The sequence below is a fragment of the Drosophila tropicalis genome, unplaced genomic scaffold, assembly GCF_018151085.1.
Source record: "Drosophila tropicalis isolate 14030-0801.00 unplaced genomic scaffold, ASM1815108v1 contig_859, whole genome shotgun sequence".
NCBI classification, from domain to species: domain Eukaryota; kingdom Metazoa; phylum Arthropoda; class Insecta; order Diptera; family Drosophilidae; genus Drosophila; species Drosophila tropicalis.
The window spans coordinates 1,160,404-1,188,026 of record NW_027173353.1 but is presented as its reverse complement, the minus strand read 5'-3'; the positions used below and the strand labels follow the sequence as shown (position 1 = coordinate 1,188,026).

The 27,623-nt window shown below is 37.8% G+C and overlaps 3 protein-coding genes and 1 long non-coding RNA gene across 8 annotated transcripts in view; 3 read left to right on the top strand and 1 right to left on the bottom strand.

The window, feature by feature from the left end:
* cpx (complexin) overlaps positions 1-13,616 on the bottom strand; it is a 29,770-nt gene extending 16,154 nt beyond the window's left edge. For 2 of the 3 annotated variants that reach the window (XM_068297356.1, XM_068297358.1), the window contains exons 1-3: positions 13,492-13,616; positions 11,982-12,231; positions 9,010-9,188 (exon numbers count right to left, since the gene is read on the bottom strand). In XM_068297356.1, the coding sequence (XP_068153457.1) occupies positions 9,010-9,064 (55 nt within the window). In that variant the 5' untranslated portion in view covers positions 9,065-9,188; positions 11,982-12,231; positions 13,492-13,616. Of the gene's footprint in view, positions 1-3,502; positions 3,515-9,009; positions 9,189-11,981; positions 12,232-13,491 lie in introns of all 3 variants that reach the window. The other variant, XM_068297355.1, reaches the window with a different exon arrangement.
* LOC137582714 (uncharacterized) lies at positions 12,672-17,678 on the top strand. 3 transcript variants are annotated; one of them, XR_011033309.1, is made up of 5 exons: positions 12,678-12,738; positions 13,092-13,190; positions 15,105-15,251; positions 15,404-15,542; positions 17,488-17,678. It is a non-coding gene; the product is annotated as an uncharacterized lncRNA (long non-coding RNA). The 3 variants fall into 3 exon arrangements; XR_011033307.1 differs by lacking the exon at positions 13,092-13,190 and having other exon boundaries at positions 12,672-12,738; XR_011033308.1 differs by lacking the exons at positions 12,678-12,738; positions 13,092-13,190 and adding an exon at positions 13,700-13,885.
* Positions 17,679-20,976: 3,298 nt separating this feature from the next.
* On the top strand, positions 20,977-21,725 carry flip (flippy). Its single transcript, XM_068296450.1, has 3 exons — positions 20,977-21,156; positions 21,221-21,425; positions 21,496-21,725. Exons 1-3 carry the CDS (start codon positions 20,992-20,994, stop codon positions 21,723-21,725), a joined length of 600 nt encoding a protein of 199 aa, XP_068152551.1. The 5' UTR covers positions 20,977-20,991.
* A 2,713-nt stretch (positions 21,726-24,438) lies between these two features.
* Positions 24,439-27,211, top strand: Gfat2 (Glutamine:fructose-6-phosphate aminotransferase 2). Its single transcript, XM_068297218.1, has one exon. The coding sequence runs from the start codon at positions 24,899-24,901 to the stop codon at positions 26,960-26,962; it is 2,064 nt and encodes a 687-aa protein (XP_068153319.1). The 5' UTR covers positions 24,439-24,898; the 3' UTR covers positions 26,963-27,211.
* Positions 27,212-27,623: the final 412 nt, after the last annotated feature.

Genomic DNA, 27,623 nt, shown 5'->3' with positions numbered 1-27,623 from the left:
AATATTTTGGTGCCTGCTCTTACTTATTCAGAAATATTTGAGGAATTTTTAATATACATAATTTATGCCATTCCTCTGTTTGCCCCCAACTTGCTGGTGCCCCTTCTCTTTTCACAATACCGACACCTTATTCATCATATATATACATACATATATATAGATTTCTGTCTGTGTTGGTGTGTGTGTGTGTGATTTTCCGCCAACTTTCAGCCATCCGCAATGTGTGATAAATTAATGCGTCATTGTCATCCTGTGGCTTGTTACCCGTGAGTTTACATGGCCATTGGGAATTAACTATGACAACTATGAAGAGGACACAACAGGCCACAGAACAGTGGAAAATGTCGAAAAAGAGAATTTCATATTGCACACATGAACTAATGGAAATATATGTATATGTACATACATACATGAATTTTCTGTCATTTTGTGTGAATAATTTATTCTATTTTTGCTCAAAATCGAATAACCATCATCCGGCTTATGTCTAAAGGTAAAGGGTTTCCCCCCGCAGTTGGTTTGGGAAAAATACAAGAGAAAGAATTGAATTTCACAATTTATTTGGCTTTTGTCTCTACACGTTTTCCATTTTTTTTTTGATTTTTATTATTCCCATTTGTGAATTGTTATTTGATTAATTGAATGGCTGTGATAGATTAAAAAAATCAATCAAATGAAATAGTCCTTGACTTGTAACACACATTTGAAGTGGATGAATTGCATCCCAGGTGTGTCATTATTTGATTGTATTTTTGGTCGATATTAAAGTAGAAAAAAAAAGTGAGTAGTATAAATCTCCTCATGTGAAATTATATTTAAAAGGATTTCATTAGTTGCTTATTTGTCTGTTTGTTTTCAAACTAACTTTTTGGTCAAAGGCTCAAAAAAGTTTGTAGCGCAAGTAAGTAATTTACTAATTACATCTGCAGCCCTAACAAAGTCAATAGAAATTGGAACAAATTTGCTGTTAAACAAATGGAAACACAAATTAATTTCAATTCTAAACAGATCAGGCTTTAATATTTATGGTTGTTATTTGCTTTGCCTGTAACACAGCCAAAACATTTAATTTAACGATTTTTGGACAAAGTTAAAGCTCTGAATAAATTATGATTCCATGGAAATGCTTATGAAAAGACAAATTAATTATATAAAGATTCAATTTGCTTTGGCTCAAATTGCGCTTCTCTAAATAACTAATTTCTAAGAATTAAGTAAACATTGCATACATCTAGGCGCAACATTCTCTGAGAGACATAAATTAAGGACCAACTTTACACTTTAAACGATTTTTCGTACGCTTTTAAATTGTCTTAATAAAACCATTGACAAATATAAGCCTAAAATAGACATAGGTCATATAATTTTATTTATAAATTTTATGTTCAAAATTCATTTCAATGCTTAAATTGACATGAATGTGAGATGACACAGTAAACCTATCATCAATGACATTATATTGTTGTGCAATATGCTGACATATTCAACAATATCAATCAAAATTTAATACTTTACATCATATATTCATTGTTCATACATCAGTTAACATGGAAAATAAGGAGGATAGCAAAATTTTGGTTCAAGTTTTTGAATTCAACTCTCATTAAGCACAGAAAGCTAAAGCCAAAAGCCAAAATCTATTCAATTCGCAAAAATTCTATCATATTCCGTAAGAGGCATATGACAATATGTGTCAAACAATTGAAAATATGCAGACAACAGCAACATTTGTTTGCTTTACAAGTAGACGAGTACACGAGAAAACACCGAGCAGACCAGCCATGGCACCTAAACAAAAGTATTGTGCTATCTAAACATACATAGACACCCACCCATACACAACTCTGTGTAGCATATGCGAAAGAGAGATATAGTTGTAACCATCTATGGCAGCTAGCATGTGTCCCCCTTTTTTTTTTGTTTCGATTCGTTTTTTTTTTTTTTTTTGCTGTTGCCTTAGACTGGAATGACGGCAAAGGATGTGTGTCGCATGTGTCAAAATGTTTGCTCATCAAAATGAAAATAATTCCGGGGCGCACACGGTATTTTTTTTCTTTTTTTTTCCTTTTTCCCTTTTTTTTTTTTTTTTTATTGAGGGCTTAACACCCCTTGCAGCACTTGTGCCATTGACAGACTTAACTTAACGTATGGGTTAGATTTAGATTTGGTATTTTTTCTTTTAGGGTTTAGGTTACGGGGGCAATAGTAAATAGAATATATGTATATAGGAGATTGGTAAGACAATAAAATACTTTACTTATACTTTACCTCATTGTAAATACGCGTTGTATATTAGGTTGTAGTAGTTATAGTAGAAGTAGAATAGTAGAAGATGTAAGTTGTTTTGTAGTTAGTATTGGGTATGGTTCCGTAGTACGATAGTAGAGTAATAGTAGTAAGTAGTAGTAGTAGTGGTAGTAGAAGTAGTAGTAGAATAGAAGAAGTAGTAGTTGAAGAAGAAGTAGAAGTAGATAAAAAGCATTTTAACAAAACATTTTTTTTTTGGCAGAAAGTAATAAATTGAATATTTAATAGAAATATATTTGAGTATTTTCTTGTTGTATATTGCGAAACAAAATTTTGTATTAGTAGTTTTTAGTTTTTCTATGATTTTTTTTTTTAATGTACCAAAAACCGAAAACAAACGAAAACGCAACAAAATGCTAATAAAATATTATGCATATTTGCAAAATTTCTAAGTTTTTTTTGGGGTTATTCAATTCCATATTAATGAGAAACTAAAATGTAAATTTTGTTTTTCTTTTTCCATAAAATTAAAACTGAATTTAGGTAAAGAAAAAAGTCGGAACAAATTTTTAAAAGTTATTTTCTATTAAAATAAAAATTAAGAATGACTGTTGCGTTGGCGTGTAAAGTTTTAAAGAGCGGGCGCGGTGGGGTTTGGGCTGGGGGAAGGAGGGGTGAAAACTTTTTTTTTACTTTGTTGTTGGAAATTTTAAGCATAATCAAATTGATTTCGATCAAGGCAAAAGTTTATTGCATCTGTGCTGCACTTTGGCTAGCCAAAAGTTTCGTTTAGTTATGCATAATTAACAAAACTGAAAAGCTCTTGGGTGCAACACTATGCCAGACGAAGGATTCATTTGGGGATGTTGTGTTTTTGTTGGTTTTTGTATTTTGTTGGTGCATTAGTATACATAATTGGCGTGGTTGAAATGAAAAATCAAGACAAAGGCAACTTCCCAATTAGGTTACACGGATGCTGAATGAGAGATTCAATTGAGAATTGCTTTTGTTATTTTTTTTTTTTTTGGTTTAGGTGGAGTCTAATTTGGAATTTCTGCTAGTATGCTAAATCGATTGAAATTGAATCAAAAAAGTATGCTATAGATTTTTGTTTTTGGTGTGAGGATGTTATTATTTTGGAATGGCATCAACATCAAATGCTTACGAATTTAGTTAGTTAGTACGATTAGAATGCATATATATAAAAAAAATATTGGTATATATTTATTGGTATGATAAATTGAGCAAAATTTACCGCCTGCAGCATCTGTTGAGCGTGTAGTTGTCGAGAAAGGAAAGTTAAAGTAGTTTCATTAATACATCGCTCTCTGTTGGGATTAGTTGCTACGCTTTATGAATGTTGCAGTGGGTCGGATGGAGAGGGGATTAGTAGTAGGGGTTGGGGCGGTGTATATCGGTGTGGTTAAGTAATATGTTTTGTATATATAGTAACTGTATAAATATATATTTATTCATGTTGTATCTGTCATATAAAAAGTTGTTTGGTTTATCTCACATAAGTAAGTACATACATATCATAATCAAAGTAGAACTTGAATATATAAATAGTAAGAGGGGAAGGGAAAAAAAGCAGAAATTGTTCTTGTTGCTGTTGTTGTTGTGACTTGTTGTGAGTTTTCTGTATATATGTTAGTATATAAATGATGGTATGGGGATATTATCAAGAGAATGAAGTTGAAGGAAATTTGCTAGCGTTGGTCCGCTGAATTAAATTGAAAATTTTACAAAAAAATAGAGGAGCAGAACGAGCGAACGATTGACAAACTGCCAACAGGGCGAAAGTACCATGCCAACCAGGATAACTAGACTAGAGATACGACAGCAGCAGCAGCAGCAGCAGTAGCAGCAGCAGCTAGAAGCTGGCTGACTGCTCCTGTATTCTGAAGCTTGGTACTTTTGCCATCCATTTTATGGCATGTTCGAGGTTAAATTTCCGTTTTGTATTTCAAAATGTGGGCATGGGGACAAGACGCGTGGACTAGACGGAGGATGGGACTGGGTGACATGAGCGGGGCTTGGGCATGGGGGCATATGGGCGTGGCATTCATGTTAATAATGTAAGAAAGTGGAAGAAAATAAGAAGCGTAAAAAGAGACGAGGGTTGTTTGTAGGTTTTAGATGGTATATAGGTGAGGGAAGTAGGCAAGGAAGAAATTGTAATAGAAGAAATTGAATTGTGTGTTCTGTATGTAAGTGTGTGTGTTGTTGTTGATTTTGTTGTTCATTCTTTGTGTATTCGTGCAATGGCAGCTGTGTTCATTGTTGGCTTTTCTTTTTGCTGTTGTTGTTGGTGTTCTTTGTGTTGTGTTGTTGTTGTTGTTGTTGTTGCTGTTGTTGGGTCATGTAGTGCATGATGGGCTTGAGTTTGATTTTGAATTTTGAGGATTGCTGTGCACTTGCGTGTCCTTCTAGGTGTTTGTGTTACTCGCTTTACTTTTTTTTTTCATATTTCTTTCTCTTTTTTGTTTGTCAAGCTATTGAGTTGTGTGTAGGTGTGTGTTTGTGTGTGCGTGTGTGTTTTACAATGAGGTAAAGTTCGGCTATGAAGAAGGCATTGAAGGAGCGCATACAATTACATTGTTCTTTTTTCTTTTCTTTTTGATTTTTTTAATTTGAAGGATATCGGGCTAAATGATTCGTGAGTGTACTTAGCTTAGATACAATTACAATTACAATATAAATATATACGTAGTTTTCCATATATACGGGAACTATTGATATAATTGGCTTAATTCTGGGATATGTGGGGAAACAGGAATATTGCTTGGATATGGCAGATTCACTGCCAATTCTGATCATCTTTCTGATCGACTTGATACGACATAAATATTGTATTTGTAATTATGGCTGAGTGTTTAGTGTATTCAAGTGTTTGGCTATTAATTGGTAATATGTCTAATTGGTTGTATGTGTGTGAGTGTGTCTTGTGTGTTTTTTTTTTGTGCAACGCTAAGCTTGATTTTGTTAATATATATTATATATAATACGTAATAGATATATTAAAGATGTACACATCTTGAATAATCTTAATATTGTTTCAATTTTGAACGGCTCTATATTATTTATAAATTTTTTTTTTTACATATATTTGCTCATGCTATTTGCCAATCAACAAAACCTGGGTGGGTTTCCATTCAAAACTGAAACCAAAGCGTTAAAAATCAAAAACTGAACGATTTGTGCTATACCAAATAATGTTTTTTTTTATACTTTTTTTAAATATATATAGAATAGGTATTTCGAAATATAAAGGGGGTTATTATTGTGTTAGTGTATGCGTTTATTAGTTAACTTAATTGAATATTATTTTGCTTGTTATGCAATTGGGTTTTGGGGGAGATATTTTTAACGTTTGTAATTATGTAACTTACAGACTTTAATAGTATCAAATGTACATAGAAACGAAGATATTCTTTAAAACGCTTACCTGAAATGAAAGAAATTTATAAAGTTATAATTAAAAATGTTTTTTAATTAACAGCAATTATCTATTGTTAGGTAGCAAAATAATTGTTTCTTATTTGTGATGTCGTTAACCATGGAGAAGAAAACAGACAAATAGACACTCAAGTTAAAAAGAGAGAAATGACAGTTGAAGCCTCTGATGGTTTCTATAGCCACCAGGAGGTGAATTCAAACCACCGTCTATCATTTCGAGACTAACTACCGAAATAAGCTACAGGAAATGCAGGCCACACAGGATATAACGGAAACATTGTTAGCAACATTGCCTTCTCTGTTGGCAAATGACAAATCATCTCATCGAGTCGTTAGGGCAGGCAAATGGGTGCAGCTCTCAGAGTTTTATATATATATGTATAGTAAGGTTTTGTTTTAAAACAATTCTAAAGAGTTTCCTAAGGAATTTAATGCATATTTTAGGTAAGAAGGCATAGAAATTTTTGAATTAATCAAAAAAATCAGTCGAAAATAGATTACTTTACTAATTCTGTTTGTTTTTTTTGACATTTCTAGAGATCTTGAGAGGGTGGGCATAAAGCACAAAACTTCCATACAAAAATTATATATCCAATTTGTATGGATATCCAAACACCTTGTCGGGTTTATTTACAATAATTGAGTAGAGAATGCTTCGGAACAACCAACTGCTACTTTAACTTAAAAAGGGATAAGCTGCTAGCCCTGAGTTAATGAATCTGGCATTATAAATAAAGCACTGAAAGTGACTTTGAAACGGCAGCCAAATCACAAAAAAGGAATACAAAAATTAAATTAAATAACCCAATTAAATATGCATTTATAAACAAGCCTAATTAAAAAATGCTCGCTTCTACATTAGTTTAATTTTAGCTGAAAGATCCAAAGAGAACAAAAAACTTTTCCTATCCCTTTTTGAGAGAACTAATGAAATTTTGAATTAAAAAGGACATAAAACCTTTTTTATGGGACAAAAACTAATGAAACAAACATCAAATCGGTTTTATTTAAGTTTCCTTTTGCCGAAATACATGGGATACATGGATATAAATGTAGATGGAATAAGTAACTAGAGCAATATTTCATTGATAAGCTTCTTTAGCTTTCACCCCTTTTTTCTTTTGCTCGTTTTTTCTTAGGAATTCTCGCAGCATTCCTGTGCAGTAGTAGTACAGCAAATCTAAGTAAGTGCAAATACAACAAATCCATAACTTATCCTTACATAAGACAGGCAATAGTAATAAAGGCTAACTCGTCGCAAGCTCAAATAAATTGTCTGATTGTGAGCACAATGGTTGACAAAGGAAACGCATTAGCTCGTTGCCTCCTCCAACCTAGTCCCAAGTCTTTTTCCTTGCCCCTCCACACATCCAACCAAATGCCAGACCCAGCTCCAAAAGCTTTGGCACTTGGGAACCAGGGTAAAAAAAAAAGAAATGATGTTCTAGCAGAACCCGGCAACGACATTGATGTGTCAAATTGTTAAGCCAAGTTTCTATGTATCCACTATATATATATATTTCCCATTTGACATTCTATGAAAGAAAAGTTTTACTGCCATTTGCTCAATATATACATATATGCTTAAATGGTGGATTTGTTAAACAATTTCTCTGTGTTTCTCTTTTTTTATATGCTCTTGCAAATAAAATTTGTAGTGATAGGGAATGAAAAGAGAGGGAGGAAGAATATTGGCCATGCACTCCTTATGAGTGGCACTTTTATATCGTTTTCATCAATTTTGCCGCATTTTTATGTTGAACTTTAAGTGGTTGGCTTGCTGCATCATTGAACGCTGGTTTCCTAGTGAGGAAGTGTAGGAAGGTGAGGCAAGACGTGGCGAGGTTACTCTCACGATTTTAACGTTTCGAAAATGGCTCACGAACTGGCTGGGTCTCTGGCACATGCACAGATTGCCATTGTTCGAGTATCTGCAACTTAGTATCTTAGTAATTGACATACACATTTAAGTATGTATCAGAGAATATAGGTACATACATGTTGTTCTTGAGTGTGAGTTTGTTTGTGTGTGAGTGTGGTCTATGTGGATTGGTTATTTCGATTTTTATGACCATGCTAATAGCGTTTTCATGTTCTATGGACATGCTAAGGCCACGTCATTGCCAGAACTGCCAGTCCTTCTAATGGAACAGGCAACGCACTAACCGCAATCTCGAATTCAACCGCATTTGACAGCCCTTGACAAGTCAAAAACTTCAATGGAAATGGGCCGGGAAATGATTGAGTCGCTTCTCAAATACATATATACACTCCATCACAAACAAACCCAGAGAAACATATATATAAGTATATGTATATGTATGTATGTATGTATGTATAAACGGCTGGTCCCTGGACACCCTGACAAAGGAGTGTTGCAAATTTAACATCAATCTACGCAATTAAGTGTATCAATTTGTCGGAACCACTTGCCAGAGCATTCGTGCAGAATGCGCTCCGTTACGATAAGAGAGACTTGGCAACTGTGCACAGCAAACTCTAGCAAAATAACTACATACAAGAAGGAGTAGAATGCCTCGCCCCCCCAACTCCACCCTATTCCCCTTTTCTATCTACCTATCAACCATTCTCTTCAGTTTTTTGCCCTTCTCTCCTTTGTGTTAAAGTGGAGCTTGCAAATTGTATGGGCTTGGGCACAGTTGGTGTAGCTTCTGCCTGTTTTACGTTTTCTAGAGATAGAGATTGGTACACACAAACACACACACACACACACACACATAAATAGGTACTACATCTATTACAATCATGGAGGCTGGTTCTTATGTAAATGGTTCTAGGCAAGTGCCTTATGTTTTGCTTCGCATGTTCACCAGTTGATAAGCATTTTAAGTTAAATATTCTCGCATTTGTACACCACTCGAATAGACTCTTTAACCCCCACATCCACATACCCCTTGACCATGGCATTTTTTGAAAGCATTCAATGATTTTCCAAGCGATTGCACAACCACCGATTAAACAAGGAGCAGGGAGGAGAACTCAATGACATTACCCCGGGGCATTGGTTGGGATGGGAAGGGTATCTAAAAGCGTTAGCCACTTTCATGTATGGCCATTTTCTTTTTCTAGTCACTGTGCAGCAGCTTGAAAATGAATTATGTATGTATGTATGGTAGATGGGGTCTTAAATGTGTAGTAAGGTATATAAAATTATATTGATTGAATGCCAAAAATATCCAATCCCCCCCAACTACCCAAATGGAAAGATATATGTATCTGTATATGTACATATGTATGTGTGTATCTATGAGTAGAAAGTTAAGTTGACTGTATTTGACTTACCTTTAACGGCACTTAATTGGTTTCCAACCATTTGTTTCGCTATAAAAGCCGCCATTTTTTGTTTTTTTGTTTTGCTGTTGTTTTTGGGCTACTCTTGATCCTTTATGGGCGTGGCTTCTTTTGCTATTTACTGAATGAAAATGCACTTGCGGTCCCGCTGTTTGTTCTTAACAATATTCCTGAAAGTAAGCAGAGTAAAGAGAAATGAGCAAATTAAATTCTGATATGACAGAGAGCACCACATTGTCCTTCCAGCATTCCCAAAATCCCCAATCCCCAAAGCTCAAAGTGCTCCTTGTTTTTCGTTCATGTGGCAAATGCGGACAGTCCGCCAAGTTGCCTTGTCACCTGAGCCTCTCTGTCTATCTGTCTGTCTGGCCAGGCCCTTTGCCATTGGGATGGCTCGCTGCCTGCCTGCCTGCCTGACTCGCTGGATGGCTCCTGTGTCATCCTGATACTTTAAGCCGCTTAGCTTAAATGCCTCTGGTTGGATGCCTTTGGTACTGCTGCTGCTGCTGCTGCTTCTACTGCTACAGTCATTCACAGTTCTTTTGAAAATAAAAATAAAAAACTCTCTCTCTCTCTTTTTTAACCATTGTGTGGGCACAAACACAAACACTTTGGCCAAGTTATGAGTGGCAGCTCTTGGTTCCCCTACTTTTGCTACAATTTCAGTTTTCAGCGTTCAACGTTCAGTTTTTGAGCTTCATCAATTGCAGCTGCTTCATGGCATTGCCAACTCCTGCTCCAACTTTTCTGACACTAATTTGATGAAATCTAATATCTCTGCTCGAGCACAATAATGTCGTAATGAATGTGGTGGGCACCCAAATTTACAAAAAAGTGAGCGAAGAAAAAAAGAGAAGATAAAATGAGAAGAACGAAAATTTTCAATTTTATTAACGCCGCCGGGCACAAAAATGAAAATGGAATGAGTCAGCGGGTAGAGCAGCCATCCTCTGTACCAACACTGTGTCTTTGTAACCATGTATTAATATTTGTGCAAATTGGGCTAACGAACTTAAGCCGAAGGCGGCAACTTGCTTGCTGGCTTGAGCAAATTAAAACAACACCAACAAACGAGCAACGAAATTAGTTTGACATAAAAAACATTCGCCTGGCAGGCACACACACACACAAACACACAGGCAACAGCATCAGGACCACGACCAGGATAGGGAGAAGAGCCATCATCAACAGTTGAGTTGGTATCCGTCTCTGTCTCTGTTGCCGTTGCCTTCTGTATTTTCCTGTCTGAGCTAATGAATTAAGCTGTCGTTGCAAAGAATTTTCAGTTTTTCCAGTTACCCCAAGGGTCCAAGTCAGCAGAATTGTTTATTGGCCAAAAACAAGCAAGCAAGCGAGAAAAAAATGAGCCAACATTTGCAGTTTTTGGCCAAATTCACTTTAATCTCCAGCTGGCCAGAAATTCTAACTAACTCAAAGATAAAGGGGTATAGTATGCTATGCCCTGGCACCCGACTTAATATATGTAAATAAAAGCGAAAATTTATGGCATTCGTGCTTAGAATTTTATGGGCAAGCGGCAGGTAGCGACTTGAGGTGTGGCAGCAAAGGAACAGGCAACAAAAAAATATGTATAAAAACGAAACAAAGCCCATTTCTTGCCCCCTCTCTATTTCTCGCTGTCTCTTTCTTGCCCTCTGATATAAATAAACAACCCAAGGTAAGGTCCGTCCCGACCTGGCGCTATCCAATTACGTTTGAAGTTTTGTGTTATGAAAAGCCGAAAGCCAAAGCCAAAGCCAATAAACACGCAAATAAGCTGAGTTTGAGTTTTGCTCTATTTAGGGTCTTGGTTACTATGGCAACCAAACCATAGCCCAATCGGCCAATAGCCGACCCAAGACTTTAGTCCATAGATTTCTAGGGTTAGCCAGAATGATATCAAGTATGCGCCAAGTTAGCCAGTAAGCCAAGTATAAGCGCCTTGTTCTTGTTGACCTTCTCGAAGCTTTTAGCCAAGGGTACAACCAAATGAAATGAAATCAAATCCAAGTCCTTTTTGAAAGAACCTTTCAGCACTCAGCTAGTTGTTGGGTCTTTTATTTTTGCTTTAAATTAATCGTTTAAGCATTTCCAACTAAATGTAGTTTTCTTTTAGAATTTACATTTATCAACTAAGCGACCAGTTGGCAGCTGTTTTAAGTGTTTATATTTATGTATTGCGTATACGACAAGTTGACAAGTTGTAGTAGTCGTTGGACTTCTATTAAACATGAGCGTTTTAAACATATATTCTCTGTTAAATTAATGTTGTTTGCTTTTCCTTTATATTCATTATATGTTTGTATAGGAAAATAATTATTTATTTTAAATATTTATGTTTATCTTTAAATAATAAATTATTAATTATTTGATACACATTTGTATAAAATAAATTAATATTTAATTGATTATTTGTCATTCTTGACCATTTAAACCATTTTTTTAACAAGTTAAATTAGTTTCAGCTACCTGTCTGCGACTGTCTATACTGAAAATCCGTCTGGTCAATCGCCTGGTAATAAAATTTATGATATAAAACTTATCTAAGAGTGATATATCATTCTGATAAATAGTTCTATTTATCATTTGGATAATTGATTTATGAATTTGTCAATTTAAGTAATAAAGTGCATATATCACCTTAGTCTACGATTTATTTGCCAAGTACGTATATAATATATGGAACAAATCTGTTACGCTGAGTTTTTCAAACTCGTGATTATATAATGAGGAACTTTTTTTCTTTTCTTTTTATTTTTTTTGATTGAAGAGTGTTGGCCACTTCACGCGTGAAAATGCGTAAAAAAGTTTAAACAAACATTTTCGGTTTTTGTGAAAATGTGAAATGCTTGCAAGTTTTTTTCGAGCATACTTTTCCACATACTTAAGATTTCTTTGCCTCACAAGAAGTAGAATGAGATGGTGAAGTATTAGAAGAGGGTGGGGGAATAAAGGCAACTTACCTGTGATTGAGTTCAGTAAATATTCCGTTGAGATTGCCACTGGGGAAATTCTTTGTGTGTGTGTGTTTTTTGTTAGAGTAGGCTTTTGCTGTTGAGATGTGGTCGTTGTTGTTGCTATCAGTGTTCTTGTTGTTGTTTGTAGTTGTTGTTGTTGTTAAAGAAGCAAAAGTTTTGGAAATTGTTTGTGTTTGAAGTGTTTTTGTTTCAAAGAAATCCGCAAAGAAGAGCGAGCATCAGACAGATAGGGTTTCTGTAAGAAAAAAAAAAGGGAGAAAGAAGAAAACAGAAAGAAAAGAATGAGTTGACTTGAATAAATGGGAAAGAGTTAAAAAAGTGTGTGATGGAAAAATGAATTGAAAATATGTTTATTTTTCAGCTGATGATGATGATGATGAAGAGATACTCTTCTATTGACCTCCGTTGAACGACAACCTATTGACATTGCATCTAATTTAAAAATAACCCATTCACACACACACACACACACACGAACATGGGCACCAACACACACACGACGACACTTATGACCCCAAGAGACACATTGTTTTTGTTGTTATTATTATTTTTGTTTTGTGTTTTGTTGTTTTCTTCTGTTCTTGTTGTTATTTTTTTTTTTATCGATATTTCTTTATTAGGGTTTCTTTTATGTGAACGTCATGCACGTAAGTGCCCATTATAGCCGCTGGTTGGAGCAGCTAAAGACGTTACATGGCTCAGGGCGGCCAGGCGGACGGGATGTGCATGTGTGTGTGTAGTGGTAAAACGGCAATTTGGGAACCAACAGAGGAAACAGCATTTCGCTTCTTTTCTTTCTTTATTTTGGCTATATATTTTTTTTTTTTTTTTTTTGCTCTCTTCGTTTTCTTTTTGTTTTACGTAACACACGGTGTCAAGTGATTTAATCAAAGAACCGAAATTTTTACAGAATATGTCACACAGAAGTTGGATGAAGCAAATGTCTTTTTTCTTTTCACTTTATACTTTTTTTTTTGGTGTCCCATTTGCATGGCATTATCTTTGGCTGGTTACATAAAGCTAGACCTCACAGTTCACTTGCCTTTTTGCAATTGAATTAGCTTACAATGAATTTATTGTTTATAATTGAATAAGTTTTTCATTACATTTGCCAAATTGTTGGATGACTGAGGAAGGCACTGGGTGATGGGGGGAAACGTTGACGGGGATGTCGCCAGTGTGTCTCATGTGCTTGTAAGTAAAGTGTGTGTGTGTATGTTTCTTTGTTTTATTGTATTATTAAGAGTAAGCACACACACACTCACATACAAGTTGTACGCACTCATGCATATGTGTTAAATGTATCTGTGTCTGTATGTAAGTATGCATGTTCCCTTTTTTATTTATTTCTTTTTTCTCTAATACTTTGGGTTTTCCACTTTACGCTTAGGCTCTATAGGCTACACATAGAGATATATGTATATATATATATATATATATAAATATATATCTGTAGATATATATGTAAAAATTTTTTTATTTCGGCGCTTCTTACTTCATGCTATGTTCGCACTCTTCTGTATCGCACTGCCGACTTCCCTACATGGAAAACTCGGCTCATGCGACGGCAGAGGCGACCATAGACAGCAGCTGTGTAGGCTGCTGCGGCGCCAACGTTGGCGTCCCCTAAAATCCAATAAAGGCAACAAACGTGACTCGAGACAAAATGGTCAAAGCTTTTCCCCTCCACAGTGTCACATTGAGTGAGTGCAATTGACTCTCACTCAAGCGAAAGGGGCAGGTTGAGTGAGTGAGAGAGTATAGTGAGTGGAGAGACAGACAAGAAGGAAACGTTTGAAAGAGAAGGCACACATTGAAATTTGAATTTAACGAATTCGCTTCACTGCTCTGGCTTATATAAAATATACATTAAACTCATATTCAAAAAGGTAAAACAAAAAAAAAAAAGAAACATTATCAGCAGCAGCAGCAGAGCTCAAGGCGCTAGGCTCTTGTTATTATTGTTGTTGTTATTCTGTTGTTTTTTTGTTGCTGCTGCCGCCGCTCTAGCTGATGATGATGATGTTGATTTGTTCTTTTATATAATGGCTCTTGGTTTTTGCTTTTCAGTCTTCCTCATTTTATTTTGCTAATAATATATTTATCTACTGGCTGCCTTTAGTCTATTACATAATTTTTTGCCATGCACTCTCTCACTCATTTTCTCTGTCTCTCTTTCACTCTCTGTTTCTATCCTATTCACTCCATTTGCTCTCTCTGTCTAACCATTTCTCTTTCTCACTCTCTTGACTTTTTGACTTTGAAATAAAAAAAAACCGTTGCCTACTTATGTGCGCTAGCGCCTGCGCCTCGCATTGGGCTTCGAGATGCGATATTGATTTGTATTTGTTTGTCCTGCATGTGTGAGCGTGTGTGTGTGTGTGTCTGTGTGTATGAGTGTGAGTTTGATTTGACAAAAAGCCAAAACGTTGCTCACTGATAATGTGCTCTTGGTTTATTTTTATTTTTGTTATTTTTCTTTGTCTTCTCCCGTTTCTGCTGACTGCTACCATATGGCGCATATGCTAACGAGTTATGTTAGACAAGACAATCGCATCGCATCTTTGGCATTTGTTTGCCTGTCAGTTCAGTGTGGTTGCATGGGGAGGGGGTAACTTTTTTGTGTGGCGGAAGCAGAGAGCTTGATAGTAGGAAATTGCAAAGTTCTTGCCACATCCGTTCCAGCTCGTTGTGTTCTCCAATGTTGATGGTGGTCAACAGTTTGAGTCATGACAAGAGTGCATCAAATTGCCCAAGGCGGAATTAAACGTTATCCCCAAGAATTCTAATTAACTTTGGACTATCCTCCTCTCTCCTACCCCACTCTTCCGTTCTACCAGTTAGTTGAGGTTTATTGTTTTGCACTCAATCAATTATAGTTTCTTAACATTTGAAGGGTATTGCTGACTATGTGCCTTCTGGCCATGCTGCGCTTTCTTCTGATTTGCTCCTCTTGGCTTTGCTTGCTTTGCCTTGGTTTTTCTTTTCTGCTTTATATACCAATCAATTATATTTTTTCTTCCAAGCGTTGAGCGATTTTAACTTTTTCTCTGTTTCCTCTTTTTTTTTGTGCCACAAATTGCTTATTACTACTGGCTTTGACTCTAGCTTCTTCTGTCTGATGGTCTGATGGACGCAATGCTGCTTAGGAATGAACGTCACGTAGCTGGCCATCAGGGCTTTGCTGTGTCGCCTGGGATAGACGGGAATAATGTGCAGAGAAGGGCGTAGAAGTTGTTGTGGGGGTGGCGTGTGGTACGCGAAATAACATTCACAGTTACACTACACTACACACTACACACACCGACACCCACACACACACACATACACATACACAAAGACATTGTAGTTGTTTTCATCTTCTTTTTTCTCTCGTTTCTTTTATTTTCTTTTTGGTGTGATTATAGAAAATTTCATCTACTTAACGCTACTTGATTATGCCTCTACCGCTCTGGCTTACCTACAACCGTCAAAGGCACCGTAAAACTACAAATAAGTTTTATCAAATGTTACTCTTACTGGGCAACAACAACGTCATACTCATATGTAAGTATGTACAATACTAACAGAGTGACGTCGACGCCAACGTATACATACCATAAAAGCGGAGCAGTAAAAAAGAAGGATATATATGTATATACATATATACATATGTATGTATTTGTAGCGTATTAAGTTTGCACGGGTAAAACTACATGAAACTGCCGAAAATGTCGAGTGAAAATACCAAACTGTTATCCTGTGTGTAAAATTTTAAGTAACAACATGCAAAAATCCAACAGAGACGGAGAGAGAGACAGAGAGAGAGAGAACAGAAACCAAAAACGATACACAGAGAAAGAATGAGAAACAGGACTCACACGAAGAGAGAGAGGCAACAAAGAGAGAGAAGTGAGAGAGGAATTGGCTGCCCACTGTTGTCAGTTTTGACACTTGACCCCGCCAAAACCCCTCCAATGTTCCCCCGTCCCTTAATCAAAAGCTTGCTGGCCAAAAAGCTTACCACCAAATTGCGGGCTAATAGCAAAGTTTATTTTTGTTTTTTTTGGCATTAGTAGATACGATAGTAAATGTATCTTCATGAGTCAAATGTAGCTGCTAACAGCTAAATACGCGAGCGACATGCAGGCTAATACACACACACGCACGCGATGTATGGCTTAGGCTTACATAAGCCTCCAACTAGCAGCAGCAACAACAAGCGTGTGGCCTGATAAACAAATTGCTTTATGCGTTAAGTGTATTTCACGGATACACACACTTCCCAACACACACACACACACACACACATACACACATGCATAAACATGTAACCCACACAGAGACAGAGAGGCAGGAACAGGACAGGCTTAAGCTAATTTTTGCACGTTGTCACATCAGATGAATATATACGATGCTTTTTATAGATTTGTTCCGCTTATAAAATTCGCTTCCACCAAAAACCGGATGATATCGAGCATATACGAGCATTGATAATACAGACTGAGGCAACAAAATGCAGCAACAAAAACAACAACAAATTAACAGACAGCCAAGAAGTGGCAAACGTCAACGCTGCTCACCTATTGCCAACACTTACATAAATATATGCGAATCTTCTAAAAGCCAAGAGAAAGAGTGCGAGTGAAGTGTGACAGTATGTGTGCTCATACATGTATGTGTGTAGGAGGCGTATACGTAATTTATATAAATTATTTAATTAAGCCATACACGTCAGCATGCGGTACAGAGACCATTATTTTGATTAAAATCAAACCCATTTCGTTTTATGCCACCTGTTTTTGTGGGCTTCCTTCCTTACCTACCCCCTCTCAGCCAAAAAAAAAAAAAGTGATGAGCCACAGACACTACCAACTCACAGTAAGAGGCATTTGGATGGATGTGCTTGTTTGTATGTGTGTATTTGTTTGGGCTGCTTTTTCTTCTTCGATGGTTTCTATTGGTTTTTGTTATGATTATTCCTGGGTATTTGCCTTTCTTTTGCCTTTCTCTCTCTCCGCTCTCTCTCTCTCTCTCTCTCTCGGTGTCCTTTGTTGGACCGCTGTCAAGCAAATTGGCCACATTTGGCGCGTGGCAGCCGTTTTCAGATTAGTTTGGGACGCTTTAATGACTGCCAGGAGACGCATTCGCTTGGAGATTTTCATTTTTTTTTTCTATGGCATCCCAAAATAAGTTAACAATAGACAACAAGGAATATAATCTTTAGAGCATCGAAACTCGAATGCCCTTAGAGACCAATTTGATGAGTAATTAGCATGCCATTACAAAAGCTGATCAGCTGGCATAACCGACTTGTCTATACCAGATTTGTGGTAATTAAACATCTCTTTAGCTTAGCATTTAAAGATGTTGACTTTAATTAAGTTCTTTTTTGAATATGCTTATTTTTATGTTATTGCCAAATTATTCCAACTTTAATTCGACTTTAAGTAACAGTTTATTTTTCAATTTAATAAATATTTTCCTATTTTCTTTTCATGAATTTAACCAGCTCAGCTTTTTAATTATGAACAAGTTAAATGAATTACCCTTTAAGGAAACCATGGTAACGAATTTTAAATTATGGAATTTTATTAGAAGACCATAACAAATTATCGAATGCTATGTAAATTGTGCTAAATCTGCTAGCTGCCTAAGGATGTCAAAGGATGTACTTCAACAGAAACTAAAAGCTGAAATCGTCAGAGGCACTTATTAATGCTCTTGGCTTAACAAAACCTGAAAAGCTAGTCGAAGGATTGAATGTAGTATTGATTAATTTTTTGGATAATAAAATCGATTTAATTCATTCATCGATTTGATTCTATATATATGGGGCTGTCTAAGTGGCCCAGTCATTTCGGCAACTGAACAACAAGGACTCGGGTTTGAATCCCAGGCTTGTAATATGGATGTAGTTTTCGTCTAACAATAAGCCGAAGGCCTTAGTTGCCAGTGCTTGTATATAGTTAGGTTGATATTTTACAACTATATCCTATACTTATAATTATATTAATATATATATGACAACTCAAACATTCAAAGCTTCATTTGTTATGAGAATTTTTTGTATTTCTCTTGTTAAAATTTGGCCAACTCTAGTAAGACCATCACTGGAAATAGTTTAAAGTCACAGATTTTATTCCAGAGAATCTGCTAAAATCCACATCATTCAAATTGGTTCTAGGAGATTTTGGATAATGGGCCATGTATATATATATTCCTTTTTCCAATTTACATATACCTTATGAATTCTTTATTTACAATCAGTCTCAGATTCGGTAGACTATCTTGAGTTTTACAATTATTTTGTGTTTTCAAAATAGTATGAGGAAGAGGACATACTTATTAATCCCTAAGATATATGGTGCACATAAATATTCAATAACATATGTTTCAAATAAATTTCACCAATTTAATGTCATAGAAATAAGAAGCCCTTGCTGTGAAGCCAGCGATTTAATTATTCTCAAACGAATTCGATTCCTCTGATGCTTTTGCATTGTCAGCTGTTGTAATGTTGGTAATATGCCCTCCATCATTCGAATAATGATGTAAAATACTTATCCTTCTCTTTTCTCTATCATTCCCACTCACTTTCTCTCTCTCTCTCTCTCTCTCTCATTTAATACCCCATGCTCCATGGTTATCCCAAGTTCCTGTCCTGTTCCCCTGGGAAACTCTTGCGGTCGTTTTCAATCAATGAGAATTCAACAGCAGGAACAGAGGCAGCAGCCGTTGCCGCCACTGCCACCACAAAGATGACAACTGAACTTCACTTCACCCGCAGACAATGGCATTTTTAAGGCCCGGCAAAAGCACAAGCCAGCCATGATGATGTCGTGCAAGATGAGTAAGTGAGTGACTGAGTGGTAAGGTGTGGGTTTTGGATTCCCGGATGCTGGATCTGGGTGGACTGGGAAAGCAAAATGAGAATGATTTTGGCATGGAGATGGGGGTCGTGTATGACTGGCAGAGTGGCTTAATTTAAAACGGTTTCATGTTGTGATTTTGACAAATGATAATTTTTGTGCATGTGTATGTATGTATGTACAGTAAGTATGTATGTGTCAGTCCTCTTTGCGATAGCTTTTGTGTTTGGCATTGTCAGTTCAGCTCCGAACATGGTCTTCAACTCCAACTCCGGCACCAACTCTGGCTATGAGTTTGATACTCGTATCTCTTCACTCATTTTGCTGTGTCTCTCCGTGTAGTTGTAGTGGTCGATGAGTTTGCACAATGTACAAGGCAGATAAATGCCTCAAACCAAAAAAAAAAAAAAAAAGAAGCAAAAAAAGGAACCCAACCCAAATATCCGGAACCGGAGTATGTCAAAGGCTCGTTAAGTAAGTAAGCTGCCACATACACACACCCACAGATAGAAACCCAGACTCGTACACTCAGATGAACACAAAAGTTTCAGTTTCAGTACATCAAAAACTACGTATCCGTATCAAGGTACCCCCTCTCCGTACTCCGTACTCTATTCACGATTTCCTCCGCCCATTCACTCGTTCCACGCCTTCATAATAGGCAGAAATATCAACACATCAGTCCCACACCACCGAAAAAAAAAAAAAAATAAGGAAGAATTGTTCTGCAGTAGACAGGCAAAAGCAAACGGGCCCCGGATCAGGCAATCAACAGCCAATAGGCAACAACCAGCGACATTGCAACAAAAACTTTATTGATTTAACAAAAAAATAGAGAAAGACAAAGACCAAAAAGAAATGGAAAAAGCCAAAGCCAAAGCCATTGCCATGGACATCGAATGGTTGTTGCCAATTTCTTGTTGCCAGGAAGAACCAAATCAAGGCTTAGCCAGCTCAGTCGGCATGTGGTCAAAACCAATAAAGTCGGCAAATTGGCTAAATCTGTATAAACGGCTTGCAGCATGTTCGAAAATATAAACAACAATCACGAGCAGGAGACGGAGACGCAGCAACCAGAGAGCCAAATTCAAAATCAGTGTGACAATAAAATTGACAACCAATCGGAAACAGATTCAAATCCCAACCAACCCAACTGGGCCAACTTTGAGTCGCATGTTTTTGGCCAAACTGTGTATAGTGTTAGCCTGGAATGGTCACCATACGACAATGCCTGTGTCTATAGCATTGAAAGGTATCACAAACGTCATGGTTGGCAACAATTGGTATGGAGCAGCACTTCACCTGTGGATATCCCTAACCTTGAGGAGAACTTTGCCCACAGATTGCGCATAAAGGCTCTGCAACAGGCCAAGGATGGCAGCTGTTACCTGACACTGGCCATTTCACCGGATGTCATTGTAAATATGTTCACAGATTATATCCCAATTCAAAAAGAGAAAAAAAAGACTAAACACACACACACACAGAAACACAGTGAACTTTCATACCCGGATATATATGTACATTTGAATGTACATAAAATTGTATTGTTCCGGATGTTAATCCTCAGCGCCATCTGTATTTCAATTATCCTTTCCCACGAAACGGAAATCGAGAAGAGCAAACAAACCCAAAACTAATTGAACTTGAAATCGAGCAAATACACTATATACACACGACATTCGGTTGCCTTTCCAAACACAGAAAAGACACACGACACAAAAAACACAATCCAAGTGAAATTTTCCGACCATCCGGTTATACAGTCGAACTTTCTTATAGTGAGCTGCTATGTAATGAATTTTCATCGTAGCAGACTAATTGGAATATATTTCTCTTTATCTTAATCTTGAATATATTTGTAAATCTCAGAATGTATTTAACGGCTATAAGGCAGTTGACATTCTTTATAGGCAAGTTAAACTGTATAACAGGATTTATTTATGTATTTTTTTGAAAATGTTTTCATTCATTATGTATGATTCCCAGTGAAATTTTAGAATAATTGTCATGGGCAATTCTCCAGATGAATTTAAAATGTTTCAACATTTTGCAATCCAAAGGCATGCACTGAGTCAGCTCTGCCATCCACAAGTTGTTTAAATCGCGCCATACGGAAGGGTCAACAATTTCTGGTCAAACGAATGCTTCGCCGTCGACCTAGCCTAATCGAGTATCCGGCTCCAAACGGTTACCTGCCATTGGCCAATGCAATTGTTCAGGGTGAAATGTGCATTTTTGATGTCTTGCTTTCAGCTGGCTGCAGTGTCCAGCTGGGCAATCCCAGCAATGGCCGAACACCGCTTCATGTGGGTGCACATGCCAATTTAATCCCCGAACTAACTAAGCCAATAAATTTCATACGCTTCACAGATGGCTTTCTATCACGGACATTTGCCCATTTCCCGAATACTGCTCAACAAGAAGGCCCAACTTGAGGCAATTGACAGCAATGGCATGACCCCAGCCCATTGTGCCGCCGATGCTGATCAACTTGAGATGATGAAATTTGCACTCGAATCTGGTGCAAATTTGGAGGTTCGAGATGCCTGCGGCTGGACCCTTTTAATGCGAGCAGGTTGGTTGGAGAGGGGGTTGATGCAGCTTGTGGGTAAATGAAATTTTAACTTTGTTTTCGGTTTCCACAGTGGTTATGGACGCCAGTCTCGAGCTCATCAAGCTTCTGGTTACACACGGCGCTGATTTGGCTGCCGTCGATGGCGTTGGCAAAAACTGCAGCGACTTGGCCAAACTTTATCGAAGAGACCAAGCACTCGACTACTTCGACAAGGTGCAAAAGTTTAGGCTGGAAAAGGCTGCTGCAACCGCAGACGCTGAGGCAAGGGCGGCACAGAAACAAGATCCAGACACGAATTAGTTGGCTTACAAGTTTGTTGTTTGCATCCCCAACCAAGAAAAGATTTAAAAAAGAAACTCATGTAACCAAATAAAGTCATGCTAAAATTTAAGTTAACGTAAGTCAAAACTTTGTTTTGGTTTTTAATACTTGAATATTTCTCTACAATCACTTATCTTATCAATTGAAAAACTTGTTGATAATATTTTGGCAGATTTGTGGATTAATGTTTAAAAGTTGCAGCTATTATAAAATTGAGAAACAACTTTTAAATATTTTCTAAAATTCGAAAAACCTAAATAAAACTGACCTCTGATTAAGTAAACTTTTGGGCTTAAGTTTAGATAAATTATTAAGGAATTGAAGTAAAATCTCAACTAAATGACTTTATTCTAATTATATATAGACACAAAGATATTTTCCAGTACTTAATTTAAATTGAATCTTCCTCAATGAAAGTGGCTCAAAATTAACAATTTAACTAAATGGGAATACAAAACAATTAATCTAACAGCTTTTAAAACAAAAGCAGATTGCCCATTCTAATTAAGGCCAACTAAATATTATAAACATTTAAAAAGTCCGATAAGAATTGCAAGTAGATTCATTAGATTTCTAAACAATCTCATTATCTTTATTATATAGTGGCAATTATCTAGTTTAACAGCTTTACCTTGATATCTGTTGTAGTCACCTGTCGATGAAAATAGAATGACGCATTTCCTGGACCAAGTTAAAGAGCAAAAAGGAGCAAAACCATCTGCCTTTAGCCTATAGCCTTATCAAATAGCTGGCCTCGTTCGGATTGCATTGGTCTTTGGCAGAAGCATCGTGATGATGAGCTTTATTATGCCCATTAAGTGCAGAGTTCAATTGAATTCCAACAATCTCACCCAATACGTGCCAGTTGCTCGAAATGCCTGCCATGGCAAATGTCGAGGTGTATACGTACATATGTATGTATGTGTGTATGTACCTAGTGCTGTGCTATGTCCATCATGGTCAACTAAAATCCCATACTGTGATGCAGCAGCTGCCTTCACCGCCATTAGCCGGCTTAATGTTCATCTCTGAAGAGATGAATATGCCACTAGTGGCCAAGGGTCACTCGATGAGCTGCTTAATTATTTGCGTTTCCTTACCTTGTCCGATGTCTGTCAATTAGCTGCACAGTGGTTGCCCCATCGCATCGCAGCCGCCAGATAGGATCCCCAGCTTATTTTTAATAACGCATCCAGCAATTATACCCAGTTGGAGAGCAGATTTCAAGTGTTTCCCGAAAATCCCCTTGATGCTCTATATGGTGGCACAGCTTTTTAATCGACGCACACACCCACACCCCCCACGTTGCACATTCGGTTCTGTAAAAATGCCAAAGGGGTTAATTAGGGTTTCAGCGTATTAATGTCAACTGATGCTGCTCACTGTTGGACCAATTCCAGGCTGCTTAAGGCTACACGGGGAGTTGTTATTGGTGCTTGGTCAGTTGCAATTCTAATTGTTGGTTGCCAAGTGATAAGCGGATTGCATTCCTCAGTTGTAGCTTGAAGCAAGTAGGAATCCATCCATAAATTCCATTTTAACGTTACTGACATCTCGAGGATATTAACTATCCTCATAAGTCTTTAACAGAGAGCGGCATATTAAAGTTATTTTCCTTTCCTAGAATCACATGCATAAAATTCATAATTATGTGGCAACATTAACAAACTATTAGACACTGATTGCTTCCAAGTCGATCCATCATAATCACTCTAAATTAATCATTGTGGAAGCTACTGAACATAAGTAACTCATGGGAAAACAAATTACATAAATTTAATATAAAGGGAAAGCATTTCAAAGATTTGTTTTTACATTTCTGCCATTCAAATACTTATTTGTATTATTTGTGTTATCGTTTCAGCTTCGCAGAAACCCAAAAATTGTTAGAATAACAAACGAATTTGTTTTCCCAATGGAAGTACTGACAGTTACACATATGAATGTATGGGTAAGGGTAAGGGTAAGGTTGGTATGTTCATAGGAGTCCACCGGAAATACTCGAAATGTTACTCCATCTGACTAGGTAGCCAGATGGTCTTTTCCCTTCTGCTCATCAAAAGTTTGACGTTTCATTACAAAATAACTTATGCATAAATTACTAGAATAGCTAATTTGCATTGCAGATAGATTCGCCCGAAGCTTCATCTAACTTTCCAAAGACATTCTATAGTTGTGTAAGTCGACAGTTAGACAGGTTGTAATTATTTGCAATTATATAGCACATGGAACATTAAAGGAATTCACAGCCGTGTTTGTCGAAAGGCGGCTAAGGGTGGGACCCAACCTGTCATAAACATTGATGTCGGAGTTGTGGTTTTGACCCATCACTTAGCCAAACAACAAAGGATTAACACAAGCTGACATTTCAAATGATTGAGCAAATTATAATTGTTGGCACTGTCATCTAATTAATTGACCATTTGAATGTTTTGTTAAACTTTGAGACTTGTTTTAAATATTAGCTTTGGCTTAAGCTGTAATTTTTAATCGTTTTAGGGAAAATTATTGATATAAAAAATGTTCAATGTAAAGTATTTACATATTTTAGGAAACAACAAAACAAAATTTAAAGTAATCTTAAGTAATCAATATTTATTGGAATAAAAAAAATGACTAAATTGTTTTATATTTTCAAATTTCGCTTATAAAACTCTAGATAGAAGCAACAATATTAAATGTCAAATAAGAAATCAAAGCAAAATTATGTCATTGTTTTGAAAATACAAATATAAAATTTAAAATAACTAAAACTCGCGCGTGAATGACAACGTGATTATTAGTCACCGTGCACATCTCTAGTAGACATCTGCGAGAGACACGGTCACACTGAACGAATGTTTACACATTAGTGGGCGAGGGGGGACTGAGGGCAGAACGACGTGTTCTTGGCGTAAAATTTATCACTCGGCGAAAAATTCCATAAAATTGTTTTGCGATAGCAAAGCGCACAAACAATAACAGCGGTGACGAGAGCATTTCGGAGTGCAGTACCACGAATAAACGGAAATCAAGTGACACGCTGCCAGTTTATATAAATCAAGCAGAAGATATAAAAGCAGCAGCCAAGCCGACGCCACCCGCGCTAAAGTTGACGTGGACAGCAAAACTGAAAAATTCTGGATTAATCGGTTTGGGAATTGTGGACAGAAATGTGCGGAATTTTCGCTTACCTTAACTACTTAACGCCCAAGACGCGTCAGCAGGTGCTCGACCTGTTGCTGCAGGGGCTGAAGCGTTTGGAATACCGTGGCTATGACTCAACTGGGGTGGCAATTGATGCGCCACCAGCGGCAAATGCTGGTGACGGGGACTCAATTATTTTGGTGAAGCGAACGGGCAAGGTCAAGATACTGGAGGATGCCATAACAGAACTGTGTCAGGGAGCAGAAGCTGAATTTGGACAGCCTCTTGATATTCATATAGGGATTGCCCATACACGTTGGGCAACTCATGGTGTTCCTTCGGAGGTTAACTCTCATCCTCAGCGCTCGGATGTGGCCAATAGTTTTGTTGTTGTCCACAATGGCATTATAACCAACTACAAGGATGTGAAAACGTTCCTGGAGAAGCGCGGCTATGTCTTCGAATCGGACACGGACACGGAGGTAATTGCCAAGCTGGTGCATCATTTGTGGCAGACACATCCAGGCTATACTTTCGGGCAATTGGTCGAGCAGGCCATTCAACAATTGGAAGGGGCCTTTGCGATTGCTTTTAAGTCAAAGCACTTTTCTGGCGAGTGTGTCGCCTCTAGGCGAGGATCCCCCCTGCTGGTGGGCATTAAAGCTAAAACCAAATTGGCTACTGATCATGTGCCCATATTGTATGCTAAGGCCCATCGTCCGCATGGCCAGAAGCAGTTCCAACTGCTGCCACCTGGAGACTGCAGCGGTGCCGAATATCAGCCACTGGAGGACAAACAAGTAGAATATTTCTTTGCCTCAGATGCGTCGGCGGTGATTGAGCATACGAATCGTGTCATTTATCTGGAGGATGATGATGTGGCAGCCGTCAAAAGTGATGGCTCTTTGAGCATACATCGTTTGAACAAATCATCCTCGGATGATCCGCATGCCCGTGAGATAATCACCCTGAAAATGGAGATTCAGCAGATTATGAAGGGCAACTATGATTACTTCATGTTAAAGGAGATATTTGAACAACCTGAATCGGTGGTCAACACAATGCGAGGACGTGTTCGCTTCGATACCCAAACCGTTGTTCTGGGCGGTATCAAGGAGTATATACCAGAGATTAAGCGCTGTCGCCGTCTCATGTTGATTGCCTGCGGCACCTCGTATCACAGCGCTGTGGCCACACGTCAATTGCTTGAGGAATTGACCGAACTGCCAGTGATGGTGGAACTGGCTTCCGATTTTCTAGATCGCAATACTCCAATTTTCCGTGATGATGTCTGTTTCTTCATCTCGCAATCGGGTGAGACGGCCGACACCCTAATGGCTCTGCGCTATTGCAAACAGCGAGGAGCTCTCATTGTCGGGATCACAAACACTGTGGGCAGCAGCATTTGCCGCGAATCCCATTGTGGAGTGCACATTAATGCTGGGCCCGAGATTGGAGTGGCCTCCACAAAGGCATACACCTCACAGTTCATTTCCCTGGTAATGTTTGCTCTGGTCATGTCAGAGGATCGTCTATCGTTGCAACAACGCCGCTTGGAGATCATCGATGGACTGTCGCAGCTGGATGAGCACATTCGCTCGGTTTTGCAACTCAATAGTCAAGTCCAGGAATTGGCCAAAGAGTTGTATCAGCATAAATCTCTACTGATTATGGGAAGAGGATTTAATTTTGCCACATGCCTGGAGGGAGCCTTGAAGGTGAAAGAGCTGACGTATATGCATAGTGAGGGAATTTTAGCTGGCGAGCTAAAGCATGGCCCACTCGCCTTGGTTGATGACGAGATGCCCGTGCTAATGATTGTATTACGTGATCCAGTCTATACCAAATGCATGAACGCCCTGCAACAGGTTACCTCACGCCGGGGACGACCCATACTTATTTGCGAGGCTGGTGACAACGAGACAATGGCCCATTCAACACGTTCGCTACAGATTCCCCGAACCGTTGACTGTCTTCAGGGTATTCTGACAGTGATTCCCCTGCAATTGCTGTCCTATCACATCGCCGTACTACGCGGCTGTGACGTGGATTGTCCCCGTAATCTGGCCAAATCTGTGACCGTTGAATAAACAAACCAACCCAACCACTCCATAGCATCAAGGATTCCATTTTGACGAGTATTTGCCAACGGCTAGATGGTTAGCTTTAAATCACAAACAAAACTGTTGCACTTTAATCCCTGCCCCTGTCTATCACAACAGGCCCTTTCTTGCATTTTATAGTTTTAATTACCTTGTTGACTCTTAATTTGTATTGTTAAACATACCCCCTTTTTGGATGTGCAATGGAAATAAACGTAGTTATAGTTCTATGTTCAATTTTTGGTAAATATTTACTTAAGAGCTGATGAATATTTCTCGATTTCATGACATGAAGTTGTCCCATCTAGCTTTAACTTAACAGTGCTCAAACTTAAACGCCAAATGAACACAGTTGAAATAAAGCGCCAAAAAGCAACAGACTGGCAGCGCCATAATCTATAAAAGCAGTGTTTGCCAACACTAAATCTATCTTTAGCCGATTTTTCCACTTTTCAACACTGGAATCTCTTTGCCGAATAGTCGATTAAAAATCGACGTTGGTTCCGATAACAACGCTTGCTCCGATAACCGATTTATCGCACTCCGTCAAATCGGCAAAAACGCGTGAGTAAAACGCTCGAACATGTTCGAGTTCGACTCTTTTGTATCGATAGTATCGATGGAAATTAAAAAAGTGCGATAGATCGAA

Bases quoted from the DNA above. Each gene is read 5' to 3' on its own strand.
- flip (XM_068296450.1), top strand. From the start codon at position 20,992: ATGCTTCGCCGTCGACCTAGCCTAATCGAGTATCCGGCTCCAAACGGT. The intron at 21,157-21,220 runs GTGGGTGCACAT...TACGCTTCACAG, and splicing joins ATGGCCGAACACCGCTTCAT to ATGGCTTTCTATCACGGACA. The intron at 21,426-21,495 runs GTTGGTTGGAGA...CGGTTTCCACAG, and splicing joins GACCCTTTTAATGCGAGCAG to TGGTTATGGACGCCAGTCTC.
- Gfat2 (XM_068297218.1), top strand. From the start codon at position 24,899: ATGTGCGGAATTTTCGCTTACCTTAACTACTTAACGCCCAAGACGCGT.